The 22,133-nt window shown below is 41.3% G+C and overlaps 1 protein-coding gene across 2 annotated transcripts in view; it reads left to right on the top strand.

Annotated features, from left to right (window-relative positions):
* Window positions 1–970: 970 nt before the first annotated feature.
* Window positions 971–22,133, top strand: part of LOC116257507 (isopentenyl phosphate kinase) — a 34,458-nt gene continuing 13,295 nt past the window's right edge. The window contains exons 1-5 of one of the 2 annotated variants that reach the window (XM_031634336.2): window positions 971–1,246; window positions 2,263–2,478; window positions 4,605–4,702; window positions 6,479–6,521; window positions 9,070–9,131. In XM_031634336.2, coding sequence (XP_031490196.1) covers window positions 1,180–1,246; window positions 2,263–2,478; window positions 4,605–4,702; window positions 6,479–6,521; window positions 9,070–9,131 — 486 coding nt within the window. In that variant the 5' untranslated portion in view covers window positions 971–1,179. The remainder of the gene's footprint in view (window positions 1,247–2,262; window positions 2,479–4,604; window positions 4,703–6,478; window positions 6,522–9,069; window positions 9,132–22,133) is intronic. The other variant, XM_031634337.2, reaches the window with a different exon arrangement.

The raw sequence follows: 22,133 nt of genomic DNA, 5'->3' as shown, positions 1-22,133 counted from the left end.
GACGAGAGTGGAAAATCTAGCAGGGGGGGACAAGGGCTGCGCAGGAGGGAGGATAAGAGTGAGGGGAGACAGGAAGAGAGACCGTAGAGGGAGGTGCAAGTGAGGAGCACGAGAGAGAAGAGGGAGACGGTCAGAGAGAGGTCGTGCGGTTGAGAGGGGAGATGGCAGAGACAGTGAGAGAGGAGGAGGAGAAGAAGGACGAGGAAGGAGGAAGAGACGAGAGGAATCAAAAGTCTCACCTGAGCACCACCGCCGTCATTCTCGTCGCCGCCCAGCACCTCCGCTGGCACGAGAGACCTCCAGGAGATAGACGAGGAGAAGGAAAAACGAGGGAGAAGAGGGCGGTGTTGGGCTCCTATCGCACGAGGAGTTCGGGTCCGGGTCTGGACCCTGACCCGATCGTCCTGCAAAAGCCGAGCTACAATGACAACTTGTTAATGTTTTCAAATAAACTCTTACGTGCACATCACAATAGAGACACTATGTAAGTGTATAATGCATCTATTCAAAAAATCAAAAAATTGAGTGTTGACAAGTGTATCATAAATTTACCCCAAACTTTATAACGAGATCATTAAATATCTTCATAATGTCCTGCTGCCAATTGTAAAATGACCACTTAACGACATCATGAGAAAATGTCTTCTTTCCATTGACTTATATCGATGCCCAAATATGATAAACTATATTTGAGCTCAAATGAGACCCTTGGTACAAGATTTAGCACAATTGCACAATTTTGTTATAAATATACATCAATTTTTGAGACAATTTGAAATACTGTTGGTATCAGCTACTATTGCCGAACACCATAAGAGTCGCTTGGTAGCAATAATACGCCTGGTACCCAAATATTTAAACTGAACTATTGGAATTCTTAGGCAACACACAAAACACGGACATTAATTGTGTCCAAAAGATAGACATTAATTAGCCATTATAATGAACGTGGCCGGTAAGGGGCAAACTCTTACTAAAGATCCAAGCTTTTATCGGTGGCTGTTCGTTGTGTTTTGAAGATTGCCCCCAAGAAAGCCGTTAAAGAAAAATTGATCCAAGAAACGTGTTAAAACATCACACTATATCCTGCGGCTAAATATTCAGGCCTTTCTCAGTTTCTTGCTGCTGGAGAGAGTTCTCGAGTTTCCGTTCTTCCACCAAAGTGTTGATTTCATCGACATGGCCGACGAGGCACCGCCTTCGCCTGTGAGCCTTAGCAGACCTCTTCGTTGCATCGTCAAACTTGGTACGTGAGCCTAACCCCGATTCCTACCCCTGCTTCATCATCTTCTTCATAATGTGGCAGACTGAAGTTTGTCTATATCTTATAGACTGGTTAGGTTTGTTTGTAACTCGCTGGCTCACAGGAACTGCTCCGCGGAGCCTGACTTCTGGCTTTCCTATCAAGTATCAACCAATTGTATAGATCATATCAGCAGTTCCAAAATAGCTATAACCAACGGATGTCGGGTTCGAATCTTGTCATTTTCTTCATCCCAAGTTCCTTGGTGTTGAGCTCGAGTATTGTCACCATCAATAGTGCTAATCTAACGGGACTTCACGCTTCCCCAGATCATTGATTGGAAATGCAAGTTCTAAGTCCGATTCATCCGACAGACGAATGCGATACCGGAATCACGCTTATTTTAGAGGAAAGCGGCCGATAAATCTTCCAGTTTCTGAAGAAAGAGATTATGAATTATAGTCTCCAGTATCTTTGCGAATGCTTGACCGTGTACTTGCTACAGTGTATCGACATCTTGTCCAAGTATCCTCCTACTTTGTGTTGGTGAAGTAGCACAACACCACTCCCTGATTGCCAAGACGAGTTGTTAAAGCACTCCGGTGACTTATGACAGAAGCGGGTCCCTTGACGAATATGCTACTAGCATGTGCGTTTCATTTCCCACGTTGAAACACTTTTCGATCCGATTATTTATCAAACTGCACTTGTTAGGTGTCTGTGTTTGTTAATTATTTGGTTTGTGTAACAGCTTAGGAGAGTATTTTGTAATAGACGTGCTTCTTGGCTGCCTAGTTAGTAATCTTAAGTTTTATCCATATAGGTAGGGACGAGGAACCAAGAGTGGCTTCTGTTAATTTTTTGTTGTTTTTTTGGACATTTCTTTTTGGTTTCTTTTCTGTGTTTTATAATGTTACCTGCAGATATGGTTCATTTTGGATTTGGTTGTTTTAGGGAACTTGATTTAGATTTGCACGTTCTAGATTAATGACATTCTTTGTGTTTGGGTACAAACTTAGGTGGATCTGCAGTTACCCATAAAGATGTGCTGGAGCACATAAATGACAAAGATCTTGCTGCAGTTGCATCACAGTTGAGGGAGGTCATAATGCATTCTACTGCAAGGGGGTACACGATGGATTGGAGCAAGCAGTCGGGGATCCCTCCAACTATTCCTGCAGATATTGCAGATCAAGTTTTGAGTTCGAGTGCTTTCATTGTGGTTCATGGAGCAGTTTGAAATTTCACGTTGTGTTTGATTTGTATGCCCACAGATTGTAAAGATTTTTGGAGTAAAATTTTGCGATAAGTAGGAGCAAGATTTCTGTAAGAATGTAAGTAGCCAAGTGTGGTAGAAAATGCACTCCAATTGGCTACAGAAAAAGTGCATTGAGACAACTGCAACAAACAGGTTGACCAATGCACCAATTTTACATTTTTGGTATGGTATCCATATGCACGTAGGAGAATGTTACTTTTTTCCTTTCTTTCATGAAAAAGGGAAAGCTGAATTTAAATTAGCTTCTGAAAATTGCTAGGGGATTACTGAGAGATGATTTTATAACAGAAAAACCAGGCACCAAAGCTATGGTGAAACACTGTCTATCTAAAACCCTGCACGAAGAAATTTTCCGTGATGTACCAATCTGGCTCTTGTTTTTCCGCACACAATTGATCCCTGACCAATTTGGCAACATAGAAAATATCAAACCTCAGACTCACACTGTTTGTGCAAGCCTCAGATTGTCCTTTATCATCTGACATTCACCCAACTCCAACCTAATCTTACACTTTCCATCGGTGAACATTGTGACTACTGTTGTCTGGGCCACCATTTCAAGTTTGTCCTCCAGCACCAGCATTTAAGGTGATATGGGGTCAGAAGAATCACAGTTGGAACTTGCAATTACACCTACTGTCCTGCATTGTGAAACTAATTTGTTTAAGCTTAGCTTTTAATCGGTACATTAGCTTTCTAGAGTTGTCACCTCATGTACCCAGCATCTAAGCGTGCTTTTCTCTTGTCCTCCCACTTGAACTTCCAGAAATTTTATCGCCAAATAGGCCCCTTGCGTATACCTGTAAGTTATTTCATGAGAGTGTTCATCTTCATCAGATACTGCCACCGTTCTTAACTGTCAGAAGATGCAACACCCTTATGTTAGAGACCTGAGGCCTGCTTTTCTTGGTCCATGAGAACTTAAGTGCCAAAACCTAGTGTTTGTTTTTTCCTTTTTCCTGCGGAGATGAGCTTCATGTTGCATGTGCAGCTGAATTTCTTCAGAAAAAATTATAAGTTCTACTATGAGGAGGTCCCAATTTGGTTCCTTAGCCATTTTTTTGCACAAAGGGCATCTCTTAAGTAAAGTTGGATAGTTGCTTCATCCCATTAACAATGAATATTGTAACAGGTACGATGGTGTCCCAAAAGAACTACATAATGAAATGACAGCCAGACGAGCATAATCTTGAAATATAGATACCTTTATTCATCAGGCGGCCAATGCATTATGGAGTGCAGTCTTTTGATAACCTCCTAGAGGGACCCAGAAGATGACGTTGTTAGGAAACATGTAAAGACATGTATATATGCTGTACTTATGCGTACATATATATTCAATCTCAGCTGTATATGTTTTATACATGTACAATAATGGTTATATATATATGAATGTATAATTCTGATATATGTGCTTATATATAGGTTTAAGTCTTTATTTTAGTGTTTTTCTCTATTTTTGTTTTATTTTTACATCTGGACATTTTTGGAATTTGGCCAGATTGGATCTGGTTGGATAACGAGCTCCAATGGCTCTTTTTAGAGCTGTTGGAGCTAACCAATGGCTAGTTTTCTTTGAGTTCTTTCTCTTTGTTCTCGTGTTGTTTGGTCTATAAGGGAGAAATCCTGTTTGCAATAGCACTGTTTTAAACAGTAATTTTACTGTTTATTCATAAAGTTTTTGTCCATTTCCGTTTTGCGTCCCTGTTATTATTTTGTGCTCTTTTGATTTAAGATCATCATCTTAGCTATTATTAGCCCTTTTATCAGAGATATTTTAGGATGTTTCAATTGTTGTGCAGCTGGCCTTTCTTGCTAAATGACAAAAAGACCCTTGTCATAGGAAAAAAATTAAAATAAAAAATCCCAACAACCACTGGAGGAGAAATATAATTCTGGACTGGTGGAAACCTAGATAAGAGGCTAAATGAAAAGGATTTTGAATATGTGAAAAATGTACACATCCATCTCCTAACAGCAGTTATAATGCATGTTAGACTTGTTAGTATGTTACTAATCTCACTGTTATAACAGAAGCTTATCATGAAATCATTTTAATATCTCATTTAAAAATGTTTATAGGGTCCTTTGGGCACTTCCAGGCAAGTAGAGCTGGAGTTCACAGAGGTGGATTGCATTTACCTCTTGTAACTGCTGGTTTTGTGGCAACAAGAATATCTGTAAGATGCCCTGCTGGTTTTTGTGAAATTTCTTTACCTTGCTATTTATATGCATATATCTTGATATTAGATTCCATAGTCTACCTTCCAAAGTTCTGAATACTATCTATAGTGCAGGTTTATTTGGTCCAATTTCACAACATGCACGTACTATTGGAAAAAAACACGTATAATATGCCAAAACAAAGTCAGCTGTATTAAACGTGAAAAAATGTGTCTTTTTTAAGAAAATGCCAAAAAATAAAAAATGTGAAAAAAACACGTATTATATGCGTTTTTTGCATTTTTTTCATATTTTTTATGATTTTTTTTATTTTTTAGTAATTTTCAGGATTTATAAATTGTTTAAATTTTTTTAAAATTTGCTGAGATTTTTCCGTTTTATTCCTGAGATATACAACTTTGCTGTATTATATCCGTGAAATTCCTCGCCGTATAATACCCGTACACGTTTTCTGTGACAATGATTTGGTTATACCTCGGTGTCTCATTGATGAACTGAATCTTCAATTTTTCCTTGTTTAATGCAGGTTTATTTGATCATGCCTCTGGTATCTCATTGATGCCACTGAATCTTCTAATTTTATATTAATAGATAGTATGTAAGGTTACCTCCCATTAGTTTAAAATAATTTGTAATGACCTCTCAGCATAAATTTCTCTTTGCTGTCCTCAATTTGCTAGAAGCTGTTGCAAAGCGTCAACTTCATAAACATATGCACTTAAATGTATGTTTATGTGTAATTGGAAATGTACATATGCATATAAATTTCTTTTATATGTATGGTATCCTTTGCTTGTTCTTTTCTGTTTCTATATTTTATTATTCTCTGCATTTGTCTTTTTGCGAACGGCTCTTTCGTCATGGAGCATATAAATAAACTAGCTGTTCGGCTGATAACAACAGCCAGAGTCTAGCCATTGGAACTTCCACTAGCAGCTGGTTCCCCATGTCAATGTATATATTTGGGCCCTGAACCTAGTATTCAATGCCCTTTGATTGAGAGGTTAAATTTTTGTTTTCTCAAGAATGTAACCTTGTTGGAGATGAACTAGATAATTTTTGCTGTATTGCGATTTCCAAGTCTCTTATGAGAAACATTTATATCTATATATTGGAAAGATTACAAAAGAATGTGGGTTTTCATATTAAACTTGTCTTTCCCTAGAGCCTTCCCAAATCAACTTCTCATACTGGAGGTTTTGCATCCAATATTTATTTGATGAGGAAGTGATGTCATGTCTATTGTTTGAAAATTGAGAGATGCAAAAAAATATTGGTACAAATCTAACTTTTTTACATGAAGGGTTTATTATTCTCAAATACTTCTTCACAGTTATCTTTTACTTTCTATAAAGTAAGTTTCAAATTTCAAGGATATTGTGTTCTTTCCTTTGGTTGATTCTTTTCTTTTCTATAAAATAGGTTTTGACTTTTGGATATGTTCTATTCTTTCACTTGGTTGATTGACAGTGGCGACACTGCATGGTTTCTAAAAATGGTGGGCTTTGAATTCATTGTTGTTACTGTTAAGTATATGAATTATGAAACATTTTAGTCTTTTACGTTATCCAGGAAGTAGGCTTGTAAGCTATGTGATATAACATGCATTTTGAACTACAACTTATTTTCATTTTCTGTTTTTCGGGATTGTTTGAAAGGAATACTTTCTTATCTGTCCTATATTATTTTCTTAAGCTATGCATTCATTTCTTAGTATATGCCTTTGCATGCTTTACTTTGTTAAATTTAAGATTTTTCTTTTTGATCTTCAGGTGACAGCACTCAATCTTGAGATTGTGAGGGCACTTGCAAAAGGTAGGTCTGTTATGGACTGTTTGGTCCTCTCTCAGATGACTATATATGTGTATGTGTGTGTATAGAATGGCACGGTTGCTTGCTGTTGGTTGTTAAGTTTAGTCAACAAAAGCACTTTACAGATTAGTAATTTTGTTGGTGGCTTGCTTTCGCAGTTTGCAGTGCACGAGCTTAGATGTACATGTATCAGATACATCCATGCGAGTTAGAGGATGTAAATCTCATAAAGCACTCAATGCACATGTAACATGAATCTGCAGATTATGACGTAGATCTCGTACTTTTCTAGTTCTGTATATATTTTTAAATTTTAAGACTTAACAGAATGTGATAATTATTGTTTGGCTCCTCAATAGCATGACCGCATGTCTACATTTTTAGAAAGACAAGTTTCTCTGGTTGGAGGTTACATGGAAGTTAGTTATTTATCAACACAAAGCAGTTGTTAAGACCTACACACAACACACACATGTAATAGTCTTATATGTTTATATTCTTTTTTGTTGTAACATTTTGTTCAAAGGTTACTTTAGTACATTTCTAAAATTTTAGATTCAAGTAAAATTAGTTTTTGTGTTTAACACATGTAGCTTGTCGTCCTTTTTAAGTTTGACAGGGGTCTGCTCATCTTCTAAAGAGGATGACTGGATTAGTCTTCCTTTTTCAAGGACAAACCAGCTTTTAAAGGGCAGGGTTCGTCCTTTTCTTTTAGGTCACCCTTTTCTTTTCAAAGCACAGAAGGGGAAATAGAGGGGTATGAAAGGGAGGGAGAGGGGCATCGAAAATTTGGAAAAGGCAAAACGAGGGAGAGGAGAGGGGAAAATGAGAGGGAGAGGGGAAAAAAAGGAAAAAGGGAGAGAAGTGCACAACAAAAAACAGACGATTTTGGCCAGGTGAGGTTGACCAGTGACCACACCTAATGCGCATTGACCATGCCTGGGTGCATGTTGGAGTCGCACTTGCATCGCATTGACACGGGTGTGGCACCAAAATGAAGAATCCGTCTAACTTAGAGACCAATAACTAAAGCTGAATGAAGCGAGAAAATGAAGCCCATTGACCATTTGAATTTTCCTCCTCAATACTTCTTGAACTACCAGTATAGCCTTTTTTCTCTTATTCTTGTATTCCTATTAGGTGGGTGGATGAGTGATAAAACAAGTAGTTCTATCTGTGATTTGTTTTCTGCTGTTTGTGCAATAAATTTGTGAAAATGGTTGCCTAGACTGACAGAATAATAAAACAAGTAGTTCTATCTGTGGTTTGTTTTCTGCTGTTTGTACAATAAATTTGCGAAAATGGTTGCCTAGACTGACAGAATCCAACTGAACTCTAAACACATATTTGACATATAGAAGCTGACCTTCCTGGATTGCTAAGGACCATAGTCACAAATGCAGTCAATATTTTGAAAACTATAATGATATTAAAGCATATAAAATTTTATTTATTCAGGGGCCGGGCTCACTATATTCTAATATTTTGAAGATAAATACGTGCTGACAATATCACTTAAGACTGAAGAGATGTTTTCAATTATTGTGTTTTATGTATCTTGTAAAGTGCCTTTTGTTATGTAACATATGTTATTTTTTTATACTTCTGATACAAGACTGAAGCACCAAGATTTTCCAAGATTGGTTGAAAGACCTACACTATCCCCATATTTAACCTTATCCAAGATTCCAAATATGGCTGCACCAGAGATTTGTAGCTATGGTGGATTAAATATAATACCCTTTTGTTTCCTCCTAATGGTTGCTCGTCCAGGCTTCATGGTTGATGCTGTAGGTATGTCATTTGGACCTGGTGATCCAGTTATTTGCTTATTTACTATTTAAATAAATAACCACTTCCTCCTTTCTGTTTATTTTTGTTTCTTTTGGTGTGGTTGAGACAGCTGTTGGGAATTTCCATTCAGAGTTGATGATGTTCAGAAATATTTGCTTCCTTAATCACCACTGTTCTTGTACATAAAACAGTGTCACTATCTTGTGCAAGCTTTTTATGGTGGCATGTAATTTCCAAACGAACGGCTGTTGAAATGGTGCTTGCTGTCTTTCTGCATTTTTATGATTTAATCAATTTCTTGCTAGCTTATGGTGCCAGACTACTCTAATCTACTACAATCTTTTGCTAGACCTGCGATGGAGTTCAGATCTTACCAAATTATGTTTCTTGAATTGTATATAATACGAAAGAGCTTGTAAAGCAATGTCACTTACATGCTTTTAAGGGCCAATTTCAAGTTAATGGCAATTATATATTTCATTTCTTGTTTGAGCATAGTTATTTTGCTTTAGCATTTCTCCAATTTGACCCATGAATTGCCTGGATTTTTTGGGGAAAAGCCTCTAGTTTATGCAATTTATGCATAAATAGAATAAATTGGAGTAATCCAGTTACATCAAAACCAGTTACAATTCCAATTAATATTTCTACAATTAAAAATCTTAATTATCTTAATGGATCTTTTATATCTGCTTGCACTTTGAGTTCACTGTATTTCTAATATTCCTAATATTCCACTTTGGTTTTGATCTTGCAGAAGGTATTCCATCTGTTGGAATTTCTCCGTTTTCTTGTGGTTGGTCAACTTGTGAAAAAAAGGTTAGATGCCTGCAGAAACCCTTGTATTCATTATATTGTATCAGATTAGGATATGCTGCTCCTTGTCCAAATTCTAGTTCGTTTCTGGTTGTTCCTTAAAAGAGTATGGTTCATGGAATCTTGGATCATTTTTCCTTTTATCCTTTTCTTTCCTATGGACATTCCAAGGTTCTTCTTAGTTTATTATTATTAATTTTTTTTTGCTTCTAAATTTTAATGTTGATGACTGGAAATAGAAGTGGGTTCACATTCTCTAATGCTTAATATTCGTATCCACAGCTAGACATTTAGACCCTGACATTAGGCTTGAAATTCATATGGCATTTATCACATGACAGGCTTCGGTGTCTAGCATGCCTGGTGCTTGTCCATATTGCTTACAAAATGAGGCATTAGATGTGTATGGACGATACTGTTAAATTTAGTTGAATTATGCCTCATGGCAAATTGAAATGATGCGAAATGCAAACCAAGTGCTTTGATAGATGGAAAGGCTAGTGCATGGGCTGTGTAGCTAGATGGTCTACCTTAGTTCTGTTTTTGTCACTCAAGATGGCAGAAAAATACTTGTACGTCATCTAAATCAGGCATGGTAATTGGGTTCACTTCATGCTAGTAATTTTACTATTACTTGGTTTTCATGTAGCTATTTTTTGCTAAATCTCAAGTTTAATTAAGAAACCTTCATTTGCTTTTGATTTCTAGAGGAACACAACTTCAATACTTAATTCAGATAAAATAAAAGCCAGAGTCACATTTACGTACAATTATGAGAATGATTGATGATAATGATAGTACAAGTGAAAACACCTAACGCGTTCAACTTGAGATTTTTAGGGAAGAAGATCAGCAAAGCTGATTTTAGCTAATTGTCGAAACCTTTATGGTCAAAACACCAACTAGTCAGTCGAATTGTATGTCTGGTTGGCTGTGGGTGTTAACCCAACCAGTTTTAGACCAAAATCATGGCTCTAAAATTAGCCATTAGTCACCGGGCCTTTGATCAAGTATTCAGCATTCCCAAAAAATAAAAAAAGAAGAAGAAGAAAAACTAAGGAGTCAAAACACTTGACCCTCTTTTTCTATATCTACTGACGAGTTTGTTTCTTGTTATCTTCCTTTTTTACTTTTTTCTGCCTGCATCGTCTTTTCATACTCTTTTTTTCTTTTTTATCTTTTCCTTTTTTTCCTCCTCCTTTGTCTTTTTTTCTTCTTTGTTTTTTTTGTCTTCATGAATTTTACTGAGTTGCTGCCATGCTGTCTACCCTTACTGTTGATGCTTCTTTTTCTTTCTTCTATGAGGCAAGTGCTGAAGGTTTTTGCTCACTGCCTTTTATTACGCCAGTGACTTTATTTGAACCCTTTAGTAGCATTGGATTGTTACAATGTAGTTTATAACTTTATCATCATCAGGTACTATGCATAATAGGTGAACTATGTATTATACTTGATTTACGGTGATTGTTGATATTGTATGTATTCTTCTGATCATTTAATTGTTGTGTTTCTATATTCTTTTATTGATTTTTCTAAAAGACTGAATCTTCTATTCTCAACTAGTCTGGGTTGGTCTTCTCAGGGGCTTAACTAACATATGGCCTATGTTTGTCTAGCGGTGGGAAAACCTAGGGATTATGTTTAAGATCTCAAGTGTTAAAGCTCATCTAACAACAGAAAAACCTAAGTATTTGTGTGACATCTCAAGTGTAAAAGAGGAAGGAAGGTCCAATACCTGTGATTTGGAAAAGAGCTAATGGACATATATACTTGGGTCTAACACTACCTTGTGCCTTTGTTCAGAGTCAGTTGTGAACAAAAGTAAGCTAAGGGAAACAATAGAATCCAACAGACCAAATGTTGTAGACAGTTCTCATTGAGTTGTTATAATGGAAAAAGAGCTAATGGTCAGGTATACTTGGGTCTGACACTACCTTGTGCCTTAATCAGAGTCAGTTGTGAACAAAAGTAGGCTAAGGGGAACGATAGAATCCAACAGACCAAATGTTGGAGATAGTTATAATTGGTTTAGAATCATGTTCTATACTCACACTTGAGGCCCACGATGAGAGTTTCAGCCAACAAAATCAAACTAGAAATGCGCTATTTAAGGTGGTTAAAAAATTAAGTGTGGCATGAATTTGTCAAAAGGCTTGTATAGGAGATATTCAAGATTTACTTAAGGAAGGAAGTCTAGATGGTATAGGCTGTAGACGGATTTACAAAATTTAAACTGAAAGTTGACAATACTTTAGAAAGGTGAATCCACAAGAGTATAAACTAGATTATGAAGAAACTTTTGCTCTTGTTGTTAGAATGACCATTGTAGAATCCTAACTGCAACAGCTTCAATTTAAAAGTATTTGTCAAATACATGTTATATCTACCTTTTGGAATCTCAAATTAGATGAAAAAGTTCCAATGGATTTTCCTCCTGGTATGAAGGTTCATTAAGGTTAGATGCTTAACTTAATGACGACTCTATATGGACTCAAACAAGCAAGTATTGCTATCCTTATTATTGAATGTTTTTGATCTGTGAGTTATTAGAAGTTACAAAAAGAATCAGACCAAATGTCTGTTGAAAAACCAATTTGACATGATCGATTTTGGTTGCTTGACATCTTTCTTAGGTACTGAAGTTGCTTATTCTGATAGAGTTATCTTTAAGCTCTAATAAGTTTGCCTCACATATCATTGTCAGATCTTGACGGTTAAAAAAAAAACAAAAAAAAAACTAAGACATCAAATGTTATCGGTTTAAAAGTGAAGGTTGATGAGTACCTTTGAAGAATCCAACACCATATAAAAATTGGTTAGAGAACTGATGTATTTAAATTTTAAGCATAACCTGACCAGAGGTAGCACATGCTATACATGTGGCTAGTCAAATTCAATATAATCCTACATCTGTAAATGTGAGTACAGCTATCTGTAATTAGATGTGTTTAATTTACACCATTAAGAGATTATTTTCATTGTCATCATGTTTTCTGAATTTAATTGCATATGTATGTTAAGTAATGTACTTATATATGCTACATATGTTAATAATATTCTACAGAATCTACACTCCAGTTTTGTACTGCTTCTTGTATTGTTGTTTTGTATTTCTCCTGGTTTTATATTTGAATTCTTTTGGCCTAAGTCCCCAGTTTGAACAAGTTAGAGCTTCAATTATTTATTAATGGAAACAGACCTGAACTCCTTTCCTTGTTATTAATTCAGTGAGGTAAGGTTTGGCATATCTAGCTTGATGAGCCTAAGTGTCCTGCACTTTTGTTTTCAAATGGAAAAATTTAAGCTGGACATGTGTGGATTAACTTGCTGCCAATGTAACTAATCCATTTATTTATGCAATAGAAAGTACTGTACTTATCCAAGGCTTCTTGGTGACTGCAGAAAATCTGCAATATTTCTGTAGACAAAATTCACAATCAGAACCATCCACCCTACCATCACTCCTTGTAGTATTCACTATCAGAAACATCCACCTTAGCATCACTCCTTGTAGAGTTGTAGTGTAAAACAGCGCTGGCCATCATCAGTATCCTTACATTTAAATTGATGTCATTCAAATTCTACCAGACGTAACCTTAGTAATTGAAACTTGAAAGTGCTAGGCAGGCCTAGGCAGTGGACCTTAAAAAAAGGACGAGGTGGTGCCTAGGCAGATAACAAATGGTAAATGAAAGGAGGAAAAAAAAAAGAGGTAGAAGGAGAATAAAAAGAAAAATAAGAACAAAAAAGAAAAAAAACTAGAAAATAAATAATAATGAAAGGCAAAATAGAAGAAGAAAAAAAAAGGAGAAAAGGAAAGAATTTTACTTTCATTTTTTTTACTTGGCAGGCTAGGTGGACCAGCCTAGTCAAAGGAGTGGCTTCTAGGGCCTGGATACCTAGGTGGCTGCCCAGGTGCAATTTTGACTACTAAATATATAACAATATGTCATTTGCTAGGAAGCCACAGTCATTATATTTACAAACTCTTTTTTGTGGACATCTGATATTACGAGTCACTAAATCCAGTAGAAGCCAACCAACTGGATTGATTATGTGAATAACCAATAGAGAACTCATGCTTGCCATCCATAAATTAGAAGATATATTAACCTGTGATTGTGAACTTTATTTTTGCTGGTGCTTTCTCAATCTGAGTGCCTTTGTATTTGGACAATTTGGTCCTATACATGCTTTTGCTTCTTCTTCAGTCAGGCTTAGCTGTCTTTGTCATTGATTGTTTCCATACTCTATAGTTGGACTATATATGTGTTTTTCCCTTTTCCCCTATTGTAGGGATAGGTACCATGTTAAGTTGCATTTGCACAGGTGGATTGTGTTTCTTGTTGGTAAATGCAGGTCTTGTCTTCTTCACCTTTGAAATACATGTGATTGACTTTTGTTTGTTTATTTGATTGGTGAAGAAAATAGCAGCAAGATCTAAAGAAACAATCTTTTGAGTAAGTTTTTTACAGAATCAGACAAAGCAAACTAGATTGAGTTAAGTTCAGGTTGAATTCCAGAAAATGTTTTAGCTAACTAAACTAGATTGCCTTTTGGATGTGCATGGTGTCACAATGCCAAATTGCCAATATGGCTGCCTTCAAGATATAAAAGAAGAAAATGGAAAGGGCTATATGAGAAAAGGAATGGTTGCAGCCTTCTCTTGTATTGCTCTTCTATACATATATATCTTTTGTCATGTCAGGTATATGAATGCTCTTATTACAAACAAGTACATGGCAATAAGTTTTATTTTGCAGAAATTACACAAATGTCCCCAATCAATGCAAAGAATGCATTATTAGTGCTGAAAATTTCAATATTATGAATCCCAACTTGATCAACTATAGTCTATGTGGCTTCATGATATTTGACCATAATCAACAAGCATGCTTAATTAGGGTAAATCTCAAGCTTAAGTACCATTAATAACGGGTCCGGACTGGACCGACTCATACTGAAATCAGATCCATACTGAAAACATCAAATAACAAGACCTAGTAGAAATAAACTACTACTGCTCCCCATGATCCCTATATGGATCGTAACAATTACTCCCCCCTTATAACACCTTGTCCTCAAGGTGTGAATGATGGAAACCGCTTCTGTATGTCCTCTGAATCTTCCCATGACGCTGATAACTCCTCCTCAGAGAGCCACTCAATCAGCCACTGTACCGTCCATTTTCCATTCACCTTGAGTTGTTGTACTCCTACTAGACGTAGGGGTTGGATGCCAAAGGCGATCGCCAAGGCGGGGGCGGCTACAACTTCACTTTCTGTCGGTGGCTTGAGGCACGCTTTGAGTTTTGAAACATGAAAGACCAGGTGTATGGTGCTGCCCAATGGTAACTGTAATTCGTAGGCGAGATTCCCGATCCTCTTTAAAATCTGATAAGGACCAACATACCTTGACAACAACTTACTTTGGCCTGCCCCTCGCATACCTAGCAACCGTTGGGGGGTTGTCTTAGGAAAACCCAATCCCCTTCTTGAAATTGAAGTGCTCGATGGCGACGGTTGTACTGGATCACCATGCGATTCCGTGCTGCTGACAGGTGTTCCTTAAGATCCTTAAGAATCACATCGCGACACCTCAACTCCGTATCAACCAGCTGATCGCGTGCTGTCCCCAATTGATATCGGCGAATAGTCGGAGGAGGGCGCCCATAGACTACCTCAAAAGGGGTGGTGTTCGTGGATGTATGCCAATTGGTATTGTAAGTGAACTCTGCCCATGATAGATAGTTGACCCAGGTTTTGGGTCGCTCCCCCACAAAGCATCTCAAATAAGTCTCAAGACTTCGGTTTACAACCTCTCTCTGCCCATCCGTTTGCGAGTGATATGTTGTACTCATCTTAAGTTGAGTCCCCTGCAGTTTGAAATACTCTTGCCAAAAAGCACTAAGGAAAATCGAGTCACGGTCACTTACAATGGAGTGTGGCATAACGTGAAGCTTCCCCACGTGCTCTTGAAAGGTCTGTGCTACTGTTTTGGCTGAAAAGGGGTGTGAGAGCGCTATAAAGTGGGCATATTTGGAGAGCCTATCTACTACCACCAATATAACAGATTTTCCCCGAGAGCGGGGTTATCCCTATATGATGTCCATGGATATGTCTTCCCAAATTTGCTCAGGAAGAGGAAGTGGCTGTAAGAAGCCAGCAGGTCGCGTGGTCTCATACTTATTGCATTGACATACATCACATTGTCGCACATAATCCCGCACCGCGCGCTTCATTCCCTACCAGAAAATGCCGTCCTTAAACGCCGATAAGTCCCTTCCACTCCTTCATGGCCCGCGCTCTTCGAGTCATGATAATGTGAGATTAAAATACCTGGCAGATTTGTCTCGGGCGGGATAAATACACGGCTACGGAAGTAGAGGTAAGGAGGGCGCCACTCGTAACCATATCGTCTCGTCGGATTCTGTAGAAGGTCAGTTCGTATTCTTTGAACTGACGCTGCTGACTGGTGGGCCTGCTGAATGTTTGTCCAAATGTTGCACTGAATGGCTGATAGAGTCCAGAAGCCGTGCCCCTCCTGCACCTATCGAGAGAGACCGTCTGCTACTGGGTTTCTTTCCCGCTGCGATGCCTAATCTCAAAATCAAAGCTGAGCAGTTTCATGACCCAACGCTGCATTGCCGGTACCAATGTTTTCTGTTGTAGGCTGTGATGATCTGTGAGCACCACAAATTTCGTACCCAACAAATAATGTCGCCATCTAAGGACCGCCAATACCATAGCAATGGGTTCGCGCTTGTAGGCTGATTTGCTGCTGAACGTGGGTCCCATGGCGCGACTGAAAAATGCTATCGGATGTCGGTCTTTGCTCAAAACTGCGCCCACCCCTGTGTCGGATGCGTCTGTCTCCACCTCAAACTGCATGTTGAAATCGGCCATGCATAGAACTGGTGCTGTGGTGATAGCCTCCTTGAGTTTGTCGAATGCCACCTTGGTGATAGCCTCCTTGAGTTTGTCGAATGCCACCTTGGCCTGGTCAGTCCATCGAAACCGATCCCTTTTTGTGAGGTAGGTCAAGGGCGTTGCCATACTTCCAAAGTTGTGCATGAACTTATGATAGTATCCTGCCAATCCTAGGAACCCGCGTAGTTCCCGAACGAACTGAGGAATGGCCCAATTACGCACTGCCAGTACCTTAGCCTCTTCCATCTTCACGCTACCGTTGCCAATCACGTGGCCGAGATACGTGACTTCACTCATGCCGAATGAACACTTAGAGAGTTTGGCGTGAAGGGAGTGTTGTCGCAACGTAGAGAGCACCACCTGCAGATGATTTAAATGCTCCTCTTCTCTGCACTAAATACAAGGATGTCATCAAAGAAGGCCAGTACGAACCTATGCAGGTATGGCTGGAAGATATCGTTCATGGGTGACTGGAACGTCGCAGGAGCGTTCGTGAGGCTGAACGACATCACTCGAAACTCATAATGTCCATCTGGGGTTAAGAATGCTGTCTTAGGGACATCTTGTGGCACCGTCCGTATCTGGTGGTACCCGGCTCGAAGATCCAGCTTCGAAAATAGGGCTGCCCCCCTGATTTCATCAAGGAGATCTTCCACGATGGGCAGAGGATGACGATCCTTCAATGTTAGGGCATTCAAGGCACGGTAGTCTACACAAAACCGCCAGTTTCCATCCTTCTTGCGCACCAGGAGGGCAGGAGACGCAAACGGGCTGCGACTAGGCTGGATAATTCCCTGTTCTAACATTTCTTGCACCAATCGAGTTAGTGTATCACGTTGGGTCGGGTTATACTTGTATGGTCTCCTTTTCACTGCATCTGCCCCGGGATGTAGCTCTATATGGTGGTCATAGGCGCGCGAAGGAGGCAACCCATGAGGGACACTGAACACATCTGAAAATTCTTCCAACAGGGCCGGTAGTCGTGCACTGGTGAGGGCGGGTTCTGACCTCTCCTTCCCCTCCGCGCTGGTCATGAGGAGCATGTACGAAGCAGCCGCTCCCTGCAACATTTTGGAGGTGGCGGTCTCTTGAACTAGTTGTCTTGGAGCAGCTGACAGGGTTAGGCGCTTCCCATCCGGTTGTGTAAGGTGCATTCTCATGTTAACGAAGTTCCACACGACCTCGCCCAACCCTTTCAACCAGTGGATGCCCAAAACGAGGTCCGCCCCGACCATTGCTAGTGTATACAACTGTACCAAAAACCCATGGCCCTGTATCTCCAGTTTCTCGTCGGTGCACCGCCCCTTACATTTTAAGGTGCTTCCATCTCCCACGACCACATCAAAAGCCGACTGCTGGTTGATTTCACACCCTAGGGCTCTAGCGGACTTCTCACAGATGAAGTTATGCGTGGACCCTGTATCCACAAGTACACTGACCTTCCGACCGCGGAGTCGGCCCTCCACTTGCATCAATTGAGGCACTTCATGTCCCGATAGGGCATGGAGGGATATTTCGGGCGACTGGGCAAACTCTCCTTCACCTTGTCTCTGTTCCCCAATAGTCTCCGTCGGGGCGTCCTCCCCTTCTTCTTCGACTAGGTACATATGAAAGCGTCTACATGCGTGGCCCGATGTCCACGGTTGATCACAATGGAAGCAAATATTTTGATGTCGTTTTTCCCTTATTTGTTCCGGGGTCAGACGACGAATAATAGGGCGGTTTAATGGTTTGGTTAAGTTCTTCCGGCCGGGTTGTATTTCCGAATTCGTAGTTGCTGCCCCGTGAGGACGAACCCCAGCTGCCCCTCGCCCGAGGCTCTGATATCGCTGCTGCTTTTCCTCCACCATATGGGCTATCGCAAAACAGTCATGCAAATTGAAGGGGTCACATGCCTTGCACCTCAATATGAATTTCCTCTTTGAGTCCCCCAACAAAGGTACCAATCAAAGCTTCTATTGGCCATCCCCGAACCATATTGCTAAGTTCTTCGAAGCGCTCCTGGTAGTCTTCAATCGACCCCGTCTGACGTATTTTGGAGAGTTCCTGATTGTAATCAACATAAGCTGAAGGTCCGAAACGCGCCGCCATGGCTGAGATCAAGGTCCTCCTATCTGGTCGTCCGTGTTGATCAATCAGCCACCGGTACCAACAAATAACTTTCCCTTCGAAGTTCAAGGAAGCATGAGCCACCTTCATCGTCCCCAAGATCCCGTGGCACTCGAAGAACTGCTCGTTTTAAATATCCAGCTGCGTAAATCGTCTCCGTTGAATCGGGGAAGTCCATCTGGCGTGCTTGAAGCGTCCAGTTCGGTACTCTAAGCCTAGATGAGGTCAGAAGAAAACCCGCAGGGGCATCCGTTCGACTGTTGCTGCGGCCGGGAGTGCTATGTTGTTAGTGCCGCCGGTAACAGAGTTCAACATAACGGTGGGCAGCACGTTGGTAGCGGGCACGATCGATCCGAAAGACCCAAATGCGACGCCTGCACTGATCGGAGGCTGAGGTAGAGTCGCGATGGCCGGTTGAAACAAGGGTATGGCACTGACCGGCGACGTACGCTGATCCTGCTCCAACACACTTGTGTTGGGCGCGTGGAGGGAGCCTGGCGCCGTGAGTGTCGGCGAGCTGGTGAGGACCGCATGGGCTGGTGAGCGGTTGCTGGAATGTGGGTCACCGAGCTAAGCACTGCCAGAGTGGGGTGATGGGCAGATCGCGCCTGCTGCTATGGCGTGTGGGACGAGCTAGCTTGGCGCACGTCAGGTCTGCAGCTGCGGTTCACTTCGATGATCGTTTCTTCCGTCCATGCGCGATGCGCTTCCACCGCTGCCAGGGCGACGTTGTGGAAGACTGGTGCGTCTTGCTCATCGGACGTCGGCGGCAGCGGCGTGGCCATGTGTGGCTCTGATACCATTTGTTAGCCGTCGGCTAACAGAAGTCGAGAGGGAGGAAGGAGAAGGGAGAAAGGAACGAGAGACAGAAAGACAATCAACAAGCATGCTTAATTAGGGTAAATCTCAAGCTTAAGTACAATTAATAACGGGTCCGGACTGGACCGACTCATACTGAAATCAGATCTGTTAGAATATCTTGTATAGGGAACCGGGTCTAGATATGGACCAGGTATCGAGAGTGGCTCGTACCCTAGGCGGGTCTCCTCTTATTAATCCCACTTATTGTGTAAGTGGTGATTAAGTGAAATAATATTCTCTCTCCTAGGGTTGCGGTGTTACCCCTAGGTTAGAGCTTCTCCGTGGTTTTTCACCTCTTCTTGAGGTTTTCCACGTATATCGTGTGTTTCTTCTCCGTTTCTCCTTTCCGTTGCGTGTTTCTACATGGTATCAGAGCCAGCGCGTGTGAGACTGTTGGTGTGCCAGTAACGTTTCTGCCTTCTTTTTTTTCCGCTGCTGCTGGAGTTTCCACCGCCGGCCGCCGTCTCTGCTATTTCCGCCGCCTCCATCGCCTATTCCTGAGCTAACGCCGTCGCCTAGCCCAGCGCCGCCGTCGCCCAGCCCAGTGCCGCCATCGCCTAGCCCGCGCCGCCGTTGTATTAGTCCACCGCCGCCGCCATTGTCTTCACCTGCGCCGCCGCCTCGCCTGGTCAAGCGCCGTTGCCTTGTCTAGCATCGCCGTTGCCTCTGTCCAGCGCCGCAGCCGTCGCCTGCGCATTGCCATCGTCGTGGTTCTTGGGTTCACCACCCGGTCGTGTTCCCTGGTCCTGGGTAGTGTTTCTCTTTGGTGAACGTGACGGCCGACGAGATGACTCCCAAGATGGATGTTGCCTTCAACACGAGCAATACTACCAAGAGCGAGAACTTACCGGTTCAAGTCACGGCGCGACCCACCCAAAAGCCCGATCCAGCCCGCCCGGCCCGTTAATAATCGGGCCGGGCCGGGCTTTGGGCATAATCAAAGCCCATGGCCCGATATTGCATGGGCCCGGCCCGTTTCTAAACGGGCAGGGCCTCGGGCTGGCCCGTTTCCAATACCGAGCTTCGGTTTTTATATACCGGTTCAAGTCACGTCTATTCGCTTGACTAAAGACAACTATCTCTCTTGGTCTGCCGCACTTGAAATTGGGATAACTAGTCGTGGTCGCATTCCCTATATCACAGGGGAGAAACCGGCACCTAGTAAAACAGATCCTCGATGGGCAACTTGGGCGTTGGAAGACAGTCAAGTTAAGGTGTGGATCATCAGCTCTGTTTCTGCTGATATTCAGCCACTTATTCTGCGGAAGTCGACTTCTTATGATATGTGGACGGTTCTCGCAAGGATGTATGGCCGTAAGAAGAGAGTTTTGCGTACGTATCAGATTAAACGCAACATCTACTCTCTTAAACAGGGTGATTTGTTTGTGGCATCTTATTTTGCGGCCCTGAAGACTAAATGGGAGGAACTCGACTATCATATGAATGATGACTGGCACTGTGGTTCTGATCATGCCTTGTACTGGGACAAAGAATGGATGGATCGTACTTTTCTTTTCCTTGGAGGTCTGCGTGATGAGTTTGAATCCATTCGGAGTCAAATTCTCAACTGTGATGAGATTCCTGGGATTGAAGAGGTGTATGCTCGAGTGGAATCTGAGGAACAACGACGCCAGGTGATGCATAGTGACTCCAGTCAGGGGAGTTCTCCTTCAGCCTTTGTTAGTCGGGCTTCAGGGACTGAACAACGCCCTGCTCGACAGTGTAGCCATTGCAACAAATTGGGACATTCTGTTGATTTTTGTTGGGATCTTCACCCTGAGAGGCGACTTGTCCGGGGTCGTCCTCCTCCTAGTCGGCGGAGTCCTTCTATGCCTGAGTCTAGTCAGAATAGCTCTTCAAATGTTGCCAGATCAAAGCTTTCCTTCGATCAACTTAAAGAATTGCAAGCGTATATTAGCCGACTGTCTACTACTCAGGAGGACGCTTCTACGTCTGAGGGGGCTAAGTTAGCCCAAGCTCTTGTTGCCACTAGTGATCCAGGTAATTCCTCACATGGTGATTGGATTGTTGACAGTGGAGCTACGCATCATATGACAGGGGACCCTAAGATGTTTCAAGAGTACAAATTGTCTTTTGGGCAGCAACGTGTGTCTATGGCTGATGGTTCTTCTATCTCTGTGGCTGGAAAAGAGAGTTTGTCATTGTTGAATAAATACTGTCTTCATAATGCTCTTCATGTTCCCAATATTCCTGTGAATTTGTTATCTGTCAGCAGTATTACCAAAGAACTCAATTGCAATCTAATATTTTCTGCTGATCGTTGTTTCCTGCAGGACTTGGTGATGGGGCAGAAGATTGGGATTGGTTCGGCTATTGATGGACTCTACAGACTGCCCGTGCAGGTTGCGTCTGCTCTTATTTCAGCCACTAGTGGACAGTTGTCTGGCATGGAGGACAGATCTACCATTATGCGATGACATGAGCGGCTTGGTCATCTTCCATTTCCATTGATTAAGAAGTTGTTTCCTAGGCTTTTCCATTCTGTTTCTATGGACTCCTTCACCTGTGAAGTGTGTCAGTTGGCTAAACATGTTAGGGCTTCGTACCCTATTTCTTTCAATAAAACCACTCGTCCATTTGCTTTGGTTCACTCTGATGTTTGGGGTCCTTCGGGAGTACCCACTTGTCGTGGTTTTTATTACTTTATGACTCTTATTGATGATTACTCCCGTTGTACGTTCGTGTACCTGTTGAAAGAACGTAGTGAAGTTCCTGTTATTATTGTCAAAAATTTTGTGGCTTTTGTTGAGACTCAGTTTCAGACCTCTGTTCAGGCTTTCTGCACTGATAATGCTAGAGAGTATGTCTCCCAATCCTTGGATGATTTCTTGAAGAGCAAGGGTATTGTTCATGAAAAGTCTTGTAGTTACACACCTCCCCAAAATGGCGTGGCTGAATGGAAGAATCGTCATTTATTGGATGTCACCCGGGCTCTTATGTTCCATCGACAGGTTCCTAAGCGCTACTGGGGTGATGCACTTCTCACTATTGCCCACCTTATTAACCGTATGCCTACCCGTGTGTTGCAGGGTCATTCCCCGTATTCTATGCTTTGGCCTACTCAGAATCCCTGGCCTCTTACTCC

The sequence above is a fragment of the Nymphaea colorata genome, chromosome 7, assembly GCF_008831285.2.
Source record: "Nymphaea colorata isolate Beijing-Zhang1983 chromosome 7, ASM883128v2, whole genome shotgun sequence".
Lineage (NCBI taxonomy): Eukaryota > Viridiplantae > Streptophyta > Magnoliopsida > Nymphaeales > Nymphaeaceae > Nymphaea > Nymphaea colorata.
The sequence above is the reverse complement of the archived record's forward strand: the minus strand, read 5'-3'. Positions and strand labels throughout refer to the sequence as shown.